We start from the raw sequence: 14,644 nt of genomic DNA, 5'->3' as shown, positions 1-14,644 counted from the left end.
GCCTCCTGACTGCTACAATGTCAGGCTTTCACCACTGCCCCTGGCTCAGTCCTGGTTTTTAGTCTGATGCCAGGCAAGTCACTCTCTGTTATGGTATGGCTTCTCCCCTGTGAAGTCAGGCTGGCCCAGAAAGTGCCTAGGCCCCAGATGGGCCCCCTTCCCCCCCCCAGAAGCACACTGAGAAGCTCTGCCTTTAGTCCAGGTGGTCCTCGCTGGGCCCACCCTGGTTCTGGAGGTGACGCGGAAGAAGCAATCGCTGAGGCTGACCTGTGCCGTCCTGCACCAGTCCCCTGGGGCTGAGCCAAGAGGCCCCTGGTTAAACTGTGACATTGGGCCTGGCCCTGCCCACCACACACGGCTTGCCGCAGTGGCTGCCGGACACCAGCCCTGGGGACCCGCACCCTTGCTCGCTCAAGAGCTGTGTTGGGTACTGACCAGCAGGCTGGTCCCAGGCCAGGCCTCTGGCTTGGATTCCAGTGGGGACCTCAGGGACCCTGGCTGGTGGCCAGCGCAGGGTGGTGGCTTCTTCCTACCCTCGGGCCACCATGTCCCTGGGGCTCCTAAGGAGGGCTGGGTGGGAAGAAGGAGGCGCAGGGTGCTGGGAAGCGGATGCTAGGGCCTTGGGTCCCCTGAGAGCCCAGAAGAGGGAGGGAAGACTCTGTCCCCCGGATGGCTGGGTAAACTGAGGCACAGGCACTGTCTTGAGCGCACTGCATAATGGCTGTCCCCTCCGTCCTCCCACAGAGCCGAGTGCCCGGTGGACAGGTGCGATTCCCCTTGCACAAGTGAGGAAGCAGAGGACTGGCCGGTGGTCCAAGGTCAGCCACCGCCAAGCCAGGCCTCTGCTGTCACCCTTGAGCTCCCTCAGTCTGGGGAAAGGTGACAAATGCAGGACAGAGGTGCAGCGGGGAGGACAGTGCCAGGCGTGGGCAGACAGATCAGATCTCCCTAAGGAGACGCAACCGGCCCACTGGGCACTGCGTCGGGTTTGCATCTTCGACCGGATGGGCAATGTGGGGCCTGCACCCGGGGTGGGCAAGACATTGGGAGGTGGGACCCGGTCCTCCCCGCTGCTCTCCTCAGAGTGTTGCACGAACCGCACACAGGCCAGAGGTGAGGTGACCCTGCGAGAGGTGTGGGACCAGGCAAGAGCAACACAGGGGCTGGGGTGCTTTTGCCCAGATCCGAAGGTGTGCAGAAGCCAAGGGGAGGGGTTTGAGCAGGGCCTGGTGGCGCCCATCTGTAACCCCCACTGGGGAGCCTGAGGCCCCTGGGGATCACGAGCTTAAGACCAGTAAGACCAGCCTGGTCTGCACGGTGGGACCCGCTCTCAAAAGGAGAAGGAACAGGAGGGAGAGGAGGAGGAGGGAACGCTGGCCTTGTCCTCAGGACCTTCTCTGAAGACTGCAGAGCCAAACCTGCTCTGCAGCCAGGTTAATGCCGCAGAGACTTCTGGGCCGACTTGGGAGACCTGCGTGAAGGTGTGGACAGCCCAGGCCAGGAGGAGGAGTGCAGGATGCAGGTGCCCAGCAGGCACGGCGGCCTTCCCACTGGGAGCACTCAGAGGCCAGGACTCCCAGGGCCCGGGGACAAAGGTGGCTTCACCCTTGCAGCCAGGGCACAGCCTGGAGGACCAGCGAGCTGCCGGGGTCTTTTGTCCTGCGGGAGGAGGGCAGGAGACAGGCCGGTCTGACGGGGTCTCAGCTGTGGCCAGGCCACCCATCCTGCTGTGGACGGCGGCCCAGGGCAGCCCGGGGTGAGCGGCAGTCAGGGCCGGAGGTGGGCGAGGAGGGCCCCGCCCGCCCCGCCCCTCCCGGGTGGCACCACTAGGCACGCAGCCGCACTTCGCCCGTGCCAGCCCTCACCTCCCGGCAACGTCGCCGCATTCTCAGCCACGCCATCTGGCGTGCCCGCCGCTCCCAGCACACTGCGGCGGGCGGGGGAGGGGGCAGGGGGCAGGTGCCCACCAGGCCCGGAGGGAGGGCGCTGCGGGCCCCTGCACTGGAGGCGGGCACGGGGCTGGGCAACGGGGTGGCCGGTCCCTCGAGCCTCCCGCACCGCGGGAGCAGGCACTGTCTGGGGAGGGCCAGCCGCCCGGCCCCTCCACCCAGCCATGCCAGGGCCCCGGGCCTTGGAGCACCTCCTTCGCTGGGGGGCTCCTCGCCTGTCCTCATGCCCCCCGTCTGCCCCGCCCAGGCCCCAGAGGGAGTAGTCTGCTGTGGCCAGGGCCGCCCCCCGGGTGGGGCCCACCTGCTCCCCATAGCCTGGCACTGGGCTGAGAAACCCAGTCTCCTTCTGTACAGGTGTGCCCACCAACCTTATCTGGGGGGTAGGGGTGGCCGGCTCGTTGTCCTCCTGGATGCCAGAATGCACGGGAGCAGGCAGGCTCACTCAGGGATAAGTTTGTGAGGGGGAGCCGGAGGTGGCATGAGAGGAGTGTTCTAGAACATTCTTCCTGTCCCTGAGCAAGGCCCCTAGCTTGCTCCGGAATGACCGTCTCCTTCCGCCAGCCACCTTCTCTGTGGCTCCTCAGCCCCTCTCACCCCTTTCAGCCCCCCCAGCCCCCCCCACTCCTCTCAGCCCCTCTCACCCTTGCCCCTCAAGACCCGACCGATACAAAATGGCTGCCATCCTTCCAAGGCAGCCATTTTAGGTGCCCAGACTGTGGCCTCCCTTGGGATGGGGCTGTGTCTCCATGGGAACCTCAAGCCCCTTTCTCCCTGCTCCCTCTGGGAGGTGTGGGCAGCAGAAACGGGTCTTCCAGACCTGGCTGAGGTGCCCACCACTCTCCTCTTTTCTCTCCGAGGCCTGGAGGGTACCAGGCCCCTCACCAACTCCCTTCCCCCAATGCCACAGGGAGGAACAGATGGCATCTCTGGGTGTCCTTCTCCTTCCGTCTCCTTCCTTCCATTTCTGGCTCTTTCTGTCTCTCTGACACTGCATCTCTGCCTCTCTGGGTGTGCAGAAGGGAGCTTGCTTGTCCCTGCGTGTTCATGCTTGTTGGTGTGACATGGACACACGTGTGGCCCCTCTTCCCAGCCCATGTCTGAGGCAGGCCCATCCCACACCTCCCTCTGTTCCAATTTTCCCCTGGTTTTTATTGTATCTTCTAAAAAAAAGTTGAAATGTGTTGCGTGAGAAAAACTTGTTCCATTTTTCTGAAGGAAGAAAAGAGAGGCAGGAAGCGGGCTGAGAGGGATGAAGTTCCCTGCATCCCCAGGTATAGCCCCCACCGACCTCGCGGGGGTCCTCCTGTGGGGGCCTCAGGGGGATCTCAGACCCAGAGAGCTGAGGTCATGCTGGACAGGAGGAGTAAGGGACCTCTCGGGGTCCCCTAACCTGGCCAAGATTCTGGCCCCCACTGCAGGGGTCTGTGAGACCCCGGTGGGCTTACCCCAACCCTTCCTGGTGTCCAGGGTAGAAGGCAGGGACAATCTTTCTCACCCAGGGACGTGTCCTTCCCTTATGCATCCACACACTCACCCAGTAATTTACAAAAGTTCCATTTCTTATAGACAAAGCATCCTAGATGTGTGCTGGGGCAGGGTAGGTACAAGAAATTAATATTGTAAAACATGTTACAAACTGTCTTAATAAAAACTAAGAGCTGGCATTTATTGGATACTTGAATCATTACACATATTATGCCATTGAATGATAACAGCAGCCCTAGAAGGGAATCGCAGCAGTGTCCCCATTATGCAGATAGGGAAATCAAGGCTGACGTAGAAGGCTTTGTAACTGGCTCAAGGCACTGAGCAGGTTTTGAAAATTTGGTGAGCAGCAATGGCAGGCTGGGGAAGCCTGGAGCATGTAACCAGGATACCAGGCAGCCGGTGGGCTTTGGAGAAGGTCCACTCAGCAGGATTGGGGACCCCATAAAGGGACAGTAAAGCCTTCAAGGGGTGCCCAAATCAGAGGGTATGTGCCCACCTTGAGGCCCATCCTTCGCTTCTGCCTCTGCCATGGGTGGGCCCTAATCACCTTCCAGAGGCAGGGCACACACGTGGCTTGTCCTTAGAGACCAGCCAGGCGGAGGAGCACCGGCTGGGACCCAGCCCGCCCTCAGCCTGTGTGCCCAGGGCAGCCCCCTGCCTTCCGTGAGCCCCGGGGAACAAGGCCTGGGGCTGTGCATTTTGAACTCCACCTCCTGGCCTAGTGGGTCTGAGAGCCCTCACGGACCAGGCCCCTTCCCCAAGGTCTCCGTGTCACACGCATAACCTCTCTCCATCTGTGTCTCCTCCTCAGCTCGGCCCGGGGGCTCCTGCCGGGAGAGGGTGAAGCCCCCCTCGTGCCTTCGTGGCGCCTGGCACCTGGGTGACCCCAAACACGTGCTGACTTCATAATCGGATGGGCCTAGGAGGCCGGAGTGGGGGCAGGAAGGGGGGCCTGAAGCCTGCCCAGGTGCCTGAGTCAGGTGCGGCCAGGGTCTCACCCCCTGGCGGTGATGACCTGCGCACGTGCGTGTGTGCATCCGTCCGGGCGGGGTTGTGCACCGTGTTCTGCCCACCGGCTAAGGAACAGGTGTTCGTGTGCGTGTGTGTATGTGCGCGTGCGCACGCGTCCCCCAACCTGCGCCTTTTGCATCGCCCTGGCCCAGTGCGAGGGCGAGGGCGCGGGCGCAGGGGTGAGCTGCAGGATGAAACGTCCCTCTCCCAGCTCCCCACCCAGACACCTGTCTGACCCACCTGGGGCCCCGTCAGCGGCCAGCGCCAGCGATTGCAGTGTTTTGTGCAGGGGAGGAGCGCGCTTGAGTCCCCCCCAGGACCCAGCCAGCCCCCTTCAGCTGCCTCCCCGCTCACCCCGCTGGAGGAGGCACGTGGAGTCACCTGTCCGGCCGGGGGAGGAGGCCTCCGGTAGGAATCCGGACTCAGGCCGCCCTCCGGCCCGGCTGGGGTGCACGGGCTCCTGTTGTCCGGCCCGCCCCACCCCCGCCCAGGAAAACACCTCCTGTCCCTGACTGCACGGATCCACACACGTGTCCCCACGGACACGCATGGACCCGCGCAGCGGCACCGACACCGGGCAAGTCATCCCCTTTCTCTGCTTTCCCTCGGTTTGAATTTCGCTCAGCCACATATGTCGCGCGCGTGCGGGGTGGGGGCGGGGCGGGCTGGCGCGGCGCCAGCTCCCACCTAAGGGGCTCGGCGGGACGCCCCGCGCCACCCCGGAAGGGAAGGGGCCTCAGCTGCCCCTTTGTGGCGGAGGGGGCCCTCCTGGGGAGAGAGGACTGCACGGAGGTCCCTGCTCCACACCCAGGGCTGGTCCTGACCCACCTTGGGGGCCCGCAGGAGCGGAAGGGGGGACGGAGCGGGACCCCGGAAGGCGCCTGAACTTGGTGGCCACCACAAAACCCCAATTTCCAGCCTGGCCACCCCATTGTTCCCCTGTGGGGGCCTCTCTACCTTGGGGGGCCACTCCTCCCACCTCCTTCTCCATCCCTGCTTTCCCTGCGTTGGGCGGGAAGGGGAGGGCGGCAGAGATATTTATTTATTTCCTTTATTTATTTAATTTTTTTTTGGAGTAGAGAGTGACAGATGGCGGCGGGTCCCGGGGGAGCCGGCTCTCCCCCAATGCAGACGCATGCCAATCACCGTCTCTCATGTGATAGCTGCTGCCCGTGACGTGCCAAGCCCATATGGCCTGGCATAGAGGCTGGTACCCCGCCTGGTAGAGATGCCACACTCGCTCCGCGGTTCGCATGGCGCGCTGAAGACGCCGGCGCCCGCCGCCTCGAGGAGCCGCTGCCCCCCGCTCCCTGACGATGGGGGAACAATGAACTAGGCGCGGAGACCCCTCTCTCCCCCTCTCTTCTGGCCCCCTCCCCTCCCCTCTCCCCTCGACTCCTCTCCGAGGTAAGTTGTCCGAGAGGGAGCTGGGTCTGACCTGCCAAGCTGGGGGGGCTGCCTCGGCCGACACGAGGGTCCCCGAAGCCCCCCTCTCCAGAAGAGACCCCCTCATGGGGTGCGCATCCATCGGAGGCGCCCCGGGTCCCCCACCCCAAGAGCTGCAGCTGGGGGCCTGCGGAGGGAGGGCTTCTGCCTGCGATGGGCTTGGAGGGGGGAAGGCAGGGTCCTGGTGTGGGGGCGCGTGGAAGCCGAGGTGGGGACCCTCGAGGCTGTCCTGAAGGAACCCACGACCTTTCCCCACCGCCACAAACAAGAGCAGGAAGCAAACAAATTTGGATTTTCCTCCCATTCCTCCCGAAATACAACGAGCTCCTGAGAGCCATGGGGGAGAGAGGGGCCCGGGGTGGCCAGGGGCGCCCCTGGCCGCTGGGAACACGGACGGGGGGAGCCTCGGTCCCCGCCCAATGCTCCAGTCCCCGCAGCCCGGGCCGGCGCCGAGCGGGGCGCAGGGCCGAGGAGCGGATCCCTTGCCCGGACCCGGGCTGGGGCGGGGGCGGCGCGTGGCCAACTTGCAAATCGGATTAGGGATGCGGGGGGCCACCTGGGCTGGGGGGGTCGGGAGCCGGGCCGGGGCCCGGGCGCGGGCTGCTGTCCCCACCCGCGCCCGCCCAGCCCCTCTCCTTCACCTCCGGGAGCGTGCAGGCTTGGGGCGGGCGCGCCGCGTCCTCGGCAAAGGAATCGGGTCCCTGCAACCCCCATCGGGTGCCTGCTGGGACCCAGGAAGGACCCGGCGGCAGGAGAGCCCCCCATCCCCGCTAGGGGCGGAGCCGGGTCGGCGCGGGGAGATGGCTGGAGCCGGAGCAGGGCCTGGGCGGGGCAGCCGGAGGAGGGGGGGGGGAGGGGCCGTCCGGGACCCCGGGCCGCAGCCCGCCGGAGACTCGGGGTGCGGGCGGCTGGGGCGCGCCGGGACCCCAGCGCGCCCTCACTTTGCGCCTTCTCTGTCTCCCCCGCGCCCCGGGGCGCCCACAGGCACCATGCTGACCCGCCTGTTCAGCGAGCCCGGCCTCCTCTCGGACGTGCCCAAGTTCGCCAGCTGGGGCGACGGCGACGACGAGGAGCCCAGGAGCGACAAGGGCGACGCGCCGCCACAGCCGCCGCCTGCGTCCGGGCCAGGGGCTCCGGGGCCCGCCAGGGCGGCCAAACCCGTGCCCCTGCGCGGAGAGGAGGCGCCCGAGGCCGCGCTGGCGGAGATCAAGGAGGAAGGCGAGCTGGGCGGCGAGGAGGAAGAGGAGGAGGAGGAGGAGGAAGGTCTGGACGAGGCGGAGGGCGAGCGGCCCAAGAAGCGCGGGCCCAAGAAGCGCAAGATGACCAAGGCGCGCCTGGAGCGCTCCAAGCTGCGGCGGCAGAAGGCGAACGCGCGCGAGCGCAACCGCATGCACGACCTGAACGCCGCGCTGGACAACCTACGCAAGGTGGTGCCCTGCTACTCCAAGACGCAGAAGCTGTCCAAGATCGAGACGCTGCGCCTCGCCAAGAACTACATCTGGGCGCTCTCGGAAATCCTGCGCTCCGGCAAGCGGCCAGACCTGGTGTCCTACGTGCAGACCCTGTGCAAGGGCCTGTCGCAGCCCACCACCAACCTGGTGGCCGGCTGCCTGCAGCTCAACTCGCGCAACTTCCTCACCGAGCAGGGCGCCGACGGCGCGGGCCGCTTCCACGGCTCAGGCGGCCCCTTCGCCGTGCACCCGTACCCGTACGCGTGCTCGCGCCTGGCGGGCGCGCAGTGCCAGGCGGCGGGCGGCCTGGGAGGCGGCGCGGCGCACGCCCTGCGGACCCACGGTTACTGCGCGGCCGCCTACGAGACGCTGTACGCGGCGGCGGGTGGCGGGGGCGCGAGCCCGGACTACAACAGCTCGGAGTACGAGGGCCCGCTCAGCCCCCCGCTCTGCCTCAATGGCAACTTCTCTCTCAAGCAGGACTCGTCGCCCGACCACGAGAAAAGCTACCACTACTCTATGCACTACTCGGCGCTGCCCGGCTCGCGGCCCGGAGGCCACGGGCTGGTGTTCGGCTCGGCGGCCGTGCGCGGGGGCGTGCACTCTGAGAACCTGCTGTCCTACGACATGCACCTGCACCACGACCGGGGTCCCATGTACGAGGAGCTCAACGCATTTTTCCATAACTGAGACTCGCGCCGGGCCCTCATTTTCTTCTTTCGCCTTTGCCCGCCCCTCCGCTCCAGCCCCCGAGGGCAGGGGCTCCCCGACCTGCCCGGCGCGCAAAGGGGCGCGGGGAGCCAGACAGCCCTGCGCGCTCCTGGGCAGCGCGGTCCGCAGCTGTGGGTGGCCCGACGTCCGGGGCGTCGCTTCCTCCCGGGGGACTCGCCTTCTCCCCCGAGGGGCTCCAGGCCCCTGTCCGGGGAGTGCGGCCCCAGGGACCCTCTCCGCCCGCTCCGTGGAGAGGCCCTGCCAGCCCCTTTTGGTTTCTCCTCCTCCTCCCCCAGGCCCAGAGGCGTCGGCGAGGGGCAGCTGAGCAGCGGGGTGTGCTTTTCCCCTTTCGTTATTATTTTAAAAGCAGACCCCCAGCTGCCACGGCCAGGCGCCCCCTCTTTCTCGCAGAGGGCAGAGCGCAGGCCTGGAAGGCCTTCCCCACCCCCTACCCTGAATCTCCGCGTTTTGCCATTTTAGTTTTGGCGGGAGGGGATGTGGATTGAAAGGAAAGAGAACAAGACAGTTTGTGACCAGATTACATTTGCCCTTTTCTTTTCTTTTTTTTTAAACAAATAAACATACAAATCAAGCTAAGAGGCGACGAAGGCCGAACTCAGAGTCCGGATTGGAAAGAAAACGCAGTAAGAACTTTTAGAAGCAATAAAAGGCAAAAAAAAAAAATAGTACTACCAATAATAATAATAATAATAAAAAAGACACAAATATCTATGCAAGGAGGCTCTGACGGAGCCCAGGGCCCGGCCCGCCCGGGACGCCCCGCCCAGCGCGGGTCTGTGCACTTTGGTGAAGTGGGGGCTGCGCCCCCCCCCTCCCCGGTTCTTAACAATCAGTGACTCGGAGATTTGGGGCCCCAGTGCCACTGCCCTCCCCTGCCCCGCCCCGTTGTTCGTCACACTGTTTTTTAAAAAACCTGTTTCCAGATCTGTACGAAATGGCAAAGCGTTGGGGTAGGCTTGGGGAGGGAGGGTCTGCGTGAGCGACACGCGCGCCCCGCACCGCACTCGCTCGCAGGCCCGACGCGGGAGTCCGGAGACCAGGGTGGTGCGCGTGCTGCCGCTTCCTCCCCGCGGCCACCTCTGGCCCCTCTGGGGTGAGGCCAAGGGGACGGAGACCTGGGGCGGCCCCGCCTGCCTGGACTGCGCCCGGGCTGGTGCCAGGCGCCGGAGATTCCGGGCGGCTGGAGAGCGGTTTGTGTCCTCCGTGTCCTCCGCCTTGGCCGGCGGTGGTTGGGGACAGTGGGGGGCACCTTCTGCAAAGTTCCCTGAAAGGGGCGCACAAGGGAACCTCACCGCCCCGTGGGCAGGGCGCCAGACAGCCAAACACACGATGCAAAAATGCACACGCACAGGGGACACACCCACACTCACCAACACACACGCAATTTTACCTTCTTCTTGTAGGGAAGATGAAACTCCCGTCGGACACCCGAAGTGCATTGCGTGATTCTGTTCAGTTTAATGACGATTAATAAATATTTATGTAAATGAGATGCAAAGACGACCCGGTTTCTCACGGCGGCCTCCTTTGATGGGGGGGTGGGGGGGTGGGACTGAGCCGGAGCTGGGGTGATGGAGGCAGAAAGGCCAGGTGACTTTCAGAGGACAGAGAGAGGGACCCTGGGCCTTCCTGAGGGGCATTTCCACCCCACAGACTCCCAACATCCACTCAGTGAGCACAGAAAGAAACAGCTCCCCTACCCCGCACGGGACCCAAACACACAGGCTCCAAACACAAAGCACTCAGCAGGTTTTCTTAGACTCTGTCCTCAACACTTTCCTCCCACTTCTTGTTATTTTATTTTATTTTAGTTTTTGAGACAGGATCAGCCTGGCCTTGAACTCACTATGTAGCCCAGGCTGGCCCGGAACTCAAAGTGATCCTCCTGCCTCAGCCTCCCCAGTGCTGGGATCACAGGCCTGTGCCACCCTGCCCGGCCCCACCTCCTTTTAGCACAGAGTATCTGTAGATCACTGAAAAGATGTTCAAGGTGGGAAGAGCAGGTCCTTATGCTATCCTGTGCTCTCTGCTGCAAGAAAGCAAATGGGTAGAAATTGAGAGAACCATTGGAGTCAGAAAGGCATATTTTTCAATTAAAAAAATATTAGGTCATGAGGATGAAGTATTGATGGGGAAATCCCTTTTCCAACTTAAATTTGTGTTTCAGGGGATCACCTGTTTTAGCTGCAGTCGTGTTGGCGTTTTGGGGGGGTGTGGGGGAGGCTACCCGGTGAGGTGCAGCGGGATTGAATCAGAAGCCTGGGGTTCCATCTGGGGCAGGCGGCCTGCGGCCCCCAGTCCTGCCTCCTCCTCCTGTCTATTCTAGATGCAGGGAACCCATACTGGGTTGGGCAGATGGGGGCACTGGGGAGGCCCTCTGGGGAGCAGGCCAGGTGCCCCTCCCTTCTTCCTCTCTGAGCTTCAGAAACTGTCAGCTCCGGACTGGATTCTCTAAAGTCTTCCCTTCCTCTTCCCCTGCTCAGGGCCCATGGGGCCAGGACTTTTCTGAGAGCAGTCTGAATGCCTAAGACCTCCATCCTAAAGTGGGGTGCCCTGAGGACTCCTTGGAAGGGACTATTCCTGATCTGCTCGCTTTCCCCAAAACTCCTTCCCTCATCTTAGGCCACATGGGGTCGGGGTGCCCTGGGGGGTTGAGGTCAGGTGTGCGAAGGCTTGGTTGAGGGCTAGTTGGGTCCCCCAGCCCCAGATGAGACCTCCCTGCCTGGAGGAGGAAAAGGAAGTGCACCCTAAAGCCAAAGGGTAGTTTGGATGTGAGCTCAGCGGCAACCCCAAATGTCCGCACCAAAGCCCTAGTTTTAGGAGTAGAGGAGACGCTCTCTCTCTACCCCAGCGCACCGCCCCGCAGGACGGAGGACAGAGGACGGAGGCAGCAGAGCCCTCCCTGGCTGTGGAGGGTGTGGCCTTCCCCAAACCCTTTTCCAATTCTCCTGCACTTGTCAGAGCCTTGCTGAAGTTCCTTCCAAATGTGCCACCTTCTCTGGAATCCTGAGCCTGCCTCTCCAGAGACCGCAGGCTGAGCCCTCGTCCCCAGACCACTGCACTGGTGGCTGCTAACAGGAGCTTCAAGAGCTCTGAGTCACCCTCTTTTGGGAGAAAGGAAGCAGCCGTCTTTCTTGTCCTCCGCTTCTGTTGGGGTGTGGAGGAGGCCACAGAGCCAGACCTGGCCTGAAGCAGGCAGGGCTGCTTGCGGTGCAGGGCAGGCCTGGCAGGAGAGACTGGAGCTGAAAGGACCTGGCAACCATGCTGAGGCCTAATTCTCATCTTGCCCTGGAAAGAAGGCCAACTGGGCTTCTCTCCCACTCAGCAGGTCTCCCAGAACTTGCTGTGAACTCCGGGGCTGGGTGGGCTCCAGGTGGGAGCAGAGGACCCCTCCACGTGGCTCCCAGCCTGGCCACACACGCCCTCGAATCCCTCTTCCACCCTCGCCGGGCTGCTCGGTTGTGCTCCGGAAGCCAGCTCCCAGCCCCTTTCGAGGATGCTGCTGACTCTCAGGCCTCCGAGCCTGCGGCTGAGTCTGGCGGCGGAGGCACCGGGTCCCTTTTGGGGAAGGGGCCCGAGCCCCCGGCCTTCCGTGGGTCCCTCCCGCCGCCCCTTCCCCGCTCCTGCGCCTTCCCCACGCTCCCTGCGCTTCCGCTGCACTCTGCGCTCTTCCGCCCTGCTCCCCAACCCTTAACTTCCCTGGGAGCCGGAGATGAGCAGGAGAAGAAGATGTGCATGGACACGCGGCCCCAGACGACCCCGCCGACCGTGGCTGGGCTCCTCTCCCTCCTGCCTGCCGGGCACTCAGCGAGGCTCGCGGACAGAGGGAGGGGGAGGCGGCCACGACGGCGTGGGGGCCACGGGAGGAGGCGGGAGGGACGTCCTTCTGGCTGCAGCTCGAGCAGCGAGCAGCGGGGTCTCCAAGCTCTCACCAGCCGCTCGGCTCCACGCTGCCCGCAGAGCTGGGTCTGGGTTCAATCAGGAAGGCGTTTTCCCCTGAATTTTCCAGCCCTGTCCCTCTTCCAGTGTTTGGGCATTTCGGTGATATCTCTGAATCCAGGCCATTTGCCCATCTGGCAAGAAGGGAAAGCCGGAAAGCTGCTGCTGCCTCTCCCCACACCGCTTACCTCCCTGCTGGCCAGGACCTGGACAGAGCCCCTGACTTCATCCTCACGGAGGACAACCCAGTACCACTGGGAGAAGCTGGGCCCGGGAGGGTCGGCCACAGGGAAGCCCTGGCACTCTGGCTACTCTGCAGGCTGTGCCCGCTTCCGTTTTTTCCCTTTCACTGGCAGGTCGGCAGGCTGGTGGCTGCAGGATTGGTGGGCAGAGGTCAGGGAATTTGTTCCCTTTGGTGCAACTTTGCTTGGTTCTCTCCCTCCCAACCTGTAGCAGGATGTCACCTGCTCCTAGGGAACTCTGTTGATTTCGGGGAGGCACTGGTGGCTGGGGTGAATCTGGATTCCACTGTTTAGTTCTCAAGGAAATTAGGGAGAGAGAGAGGCAGCAGAGGTCCGACCTGGGCAGCCTGGGCATTGACCTCCACTCCTGAGCCCCTAAGCAGGAGCGAGGGCAGCCAGGACCCTGCCCTGACTTCTCCCAGCCTGGGAGGGGACAGACAGGCCCACCTGCCCCATCACGACAAGCTTCCTACTCACAGCCCAAGATGCTATTTCTTCCTTCTGGGCTGGGACAAAGTGACACCTGGACTACAAGGAAACTTGCAACCCTGCCCTGTTCGGGTCCCTAAGCAGCTTCTACCCTTCTGTCCTACATCTTTGAAAATTCTCGACAAAGTTTCCCTAGGTGAGAAGAGGGCACCATGCTGGTGCTGGACAGAAAGGCTGTTCTGATAAACTTTTTCCATCCTAAAGCACTGGGCTAGCAGCCCCAGCCCGGGCCTTCCAGTGGAAAAGGCAGAGACCAGGTGGGCAGGCAGGGGAGGGCGCAGAGCTGCAGGAGTGGGGCCATCCTAACCCCCTGGTTAAGGGGCAGGAACCCCTGAGGGCCAGCCGTAGGGAGGGAGCTGGGGCACAGCATTGGATGGGGACACCCAGATGTGCGCTCGGGTTTTTCTTGCCAGGTCCAGGCCAGAGCATTGTGTGGTCCCCAGGGCTGGTCGGGCTGCCGAGTTCCACTCCCTTAGTGTGTGTGTGCCGTGTGCCCAGTGTTCGCTTTGCTTCCCTCTCTCTGGAATTAATTGAATTAGGAACGGGTCTTCCCAGGGCTCTCCTGCCTCCTGCCTGAGGTTGCTCTGGCCAGGAGGCCAAAGCTGCAAGGTCAGGTCCCGCTGGGGCTGCAGAAGCCCCCAAGCCCCTTTGGGGACCCTCGTGCCAGTTCCCACCCTCAGCCAAGTCCTTGCCAAGGGCACAGCTGGGCGGGGTCTGGGCAGTCCGCCCGGCTTGGGACATCTGTTCTCGCCAGAGCCGAGCTGCATTAAAGGGGTGGGGGTAGGGGGCGCAGAACCAACCCCTCCTGCCTAGGCCAACGCCTGCTTCTGGACCGAAGGCTGAGGCAGGAGAGGACACCCAACTCTCTCCGTAGTTTTTTCTTCTCCCTTGGGAACAGCTCAAACATTAGGGTGGGGAGGGGGCTCCCTCCTCTGTTCATCTCACCCACTTCTCAAGCTGATGCCGCCCCAGTCCCGTCTCCCGCAGGGCAGCAAGGCACCCGGCTCTGCCCGAGTCTCCGCAGCCCCCGGAGGCGCGCGCACCGGGATGGCGGCTCAGAACCCGCTTGCTGCGAACTCGCTCCTCCCGGCTCCGGGCGAGGCCAGGCCGCCGAGGGGGGAGGGCTAGAAACAGCTCAATTAAAATATCAAAAACCTTTGGGTTTCTATGAAGGGCAGGATGGTGTTAAAAAAAAAAAAAATCAGCCACAAAGCCCCATAAACAAAACCAAATCCAAATCCTTAACTCCTGATCCTCCTGGCGAAAAAGAGAAGCGCAGTCCCTTCTCCCTGTGTGTGTGTGCGCAGCTCCCACCTGGCCCAGCCCGCCGGAGGCGCGGTCCCCACCCCAGCGCCCTGGCGCCCAGCCCAGGTCGCCCCCTGCCCACCCTTCGCTCGCGTGTTGGTGCCAGTCTGTGCCACTCAGCCGGTGCCCGGTGCCAGGCGCGGGGGGAAGGCGGGGAGGAGCCGAGGCTCCAGCTTAAATTCCATGGCATCTGTTCATTATTATACAGTGAGGATTTTTATATGGACAGCTAAATTAAAGACAGATTTTTGCCAGAATTGCAGATCCCATAAAAATGATGACACAGGATGGGGGCTTTTTCTTTTCTTTTCTTTTAAGAAACATTTTAGAAACACAACCTCCCAAGCCACAACCCAAACACCTCCGGGCCGCTCCTCTGCTGAGGGTGAATTTTCTTCCTCACGTTTTCCCCTCCACTGGCTGCCCAGGGAGAACCAACTCCCAGTGCTCTCCGTGCCCAGCTTGCTCTCAGATGCCCAGTGGCCACTAGCTCACTGGCACAGTGGCTGGCTGGAGCAGAGGCAAGAGGGCCAGGTCAGCACGGAGGGTCGGTGCAAACAGGAGCCGGAAGGACGCCCGGGCGGAAGGCAGC

The 14,644-nt window shown here is 63.2% G+C and overlaps 1 protein-coding gene across 1 annotated transcript; it reads left to right on the top strand.

Moving 5' to 3' along the window:
* The first annotated feature begins 5,678 nt into the window (after positions 1-5,678).
* On the top strand, positions 5,679-9,580 carry Neurod2 (neuronal differentiation 2). The gene is made up of 2 exons (XM_004859500.4): positions 5,679-5,855; positions 6,879-9,580. Exon 2 carries the CDS (start codon positions 6,884-6,886, stop codon positions 8,033-8,035), a length of 1,152 nt encoding a protein of 383 aa, XP_004859557.1. The 5' UTR covers positions 5,679-5,855; positions 6,879-6,883; the 3' UTR covers positions 8,036-9,580.
* The last annotated feature ends 5,064 nt before the right edge of the window (positions 9,581-14,644 follow it).

This window comes from Heterocephalus glaber, unplaced genomic scaffold, assembly GCF_053883595.1.
Source record: "Heterocephalus glaber isolate CG9 unplaced genomic scaffold, H.glaber_assembly_v1.0 deba00001773, whole genome shotgun sequence".
NCBI classification, from domain to species: Eukaryota; Metazoa; Chordata; class Mammalia; order Rodentia; family Bathyergidae; genus Heterocephalus; species Heterocephalus glaber.
Note: the sequence above shows the minus strand (reverse complement) of the source record. Positions and strands in the feature narration are given on the sequence as shown.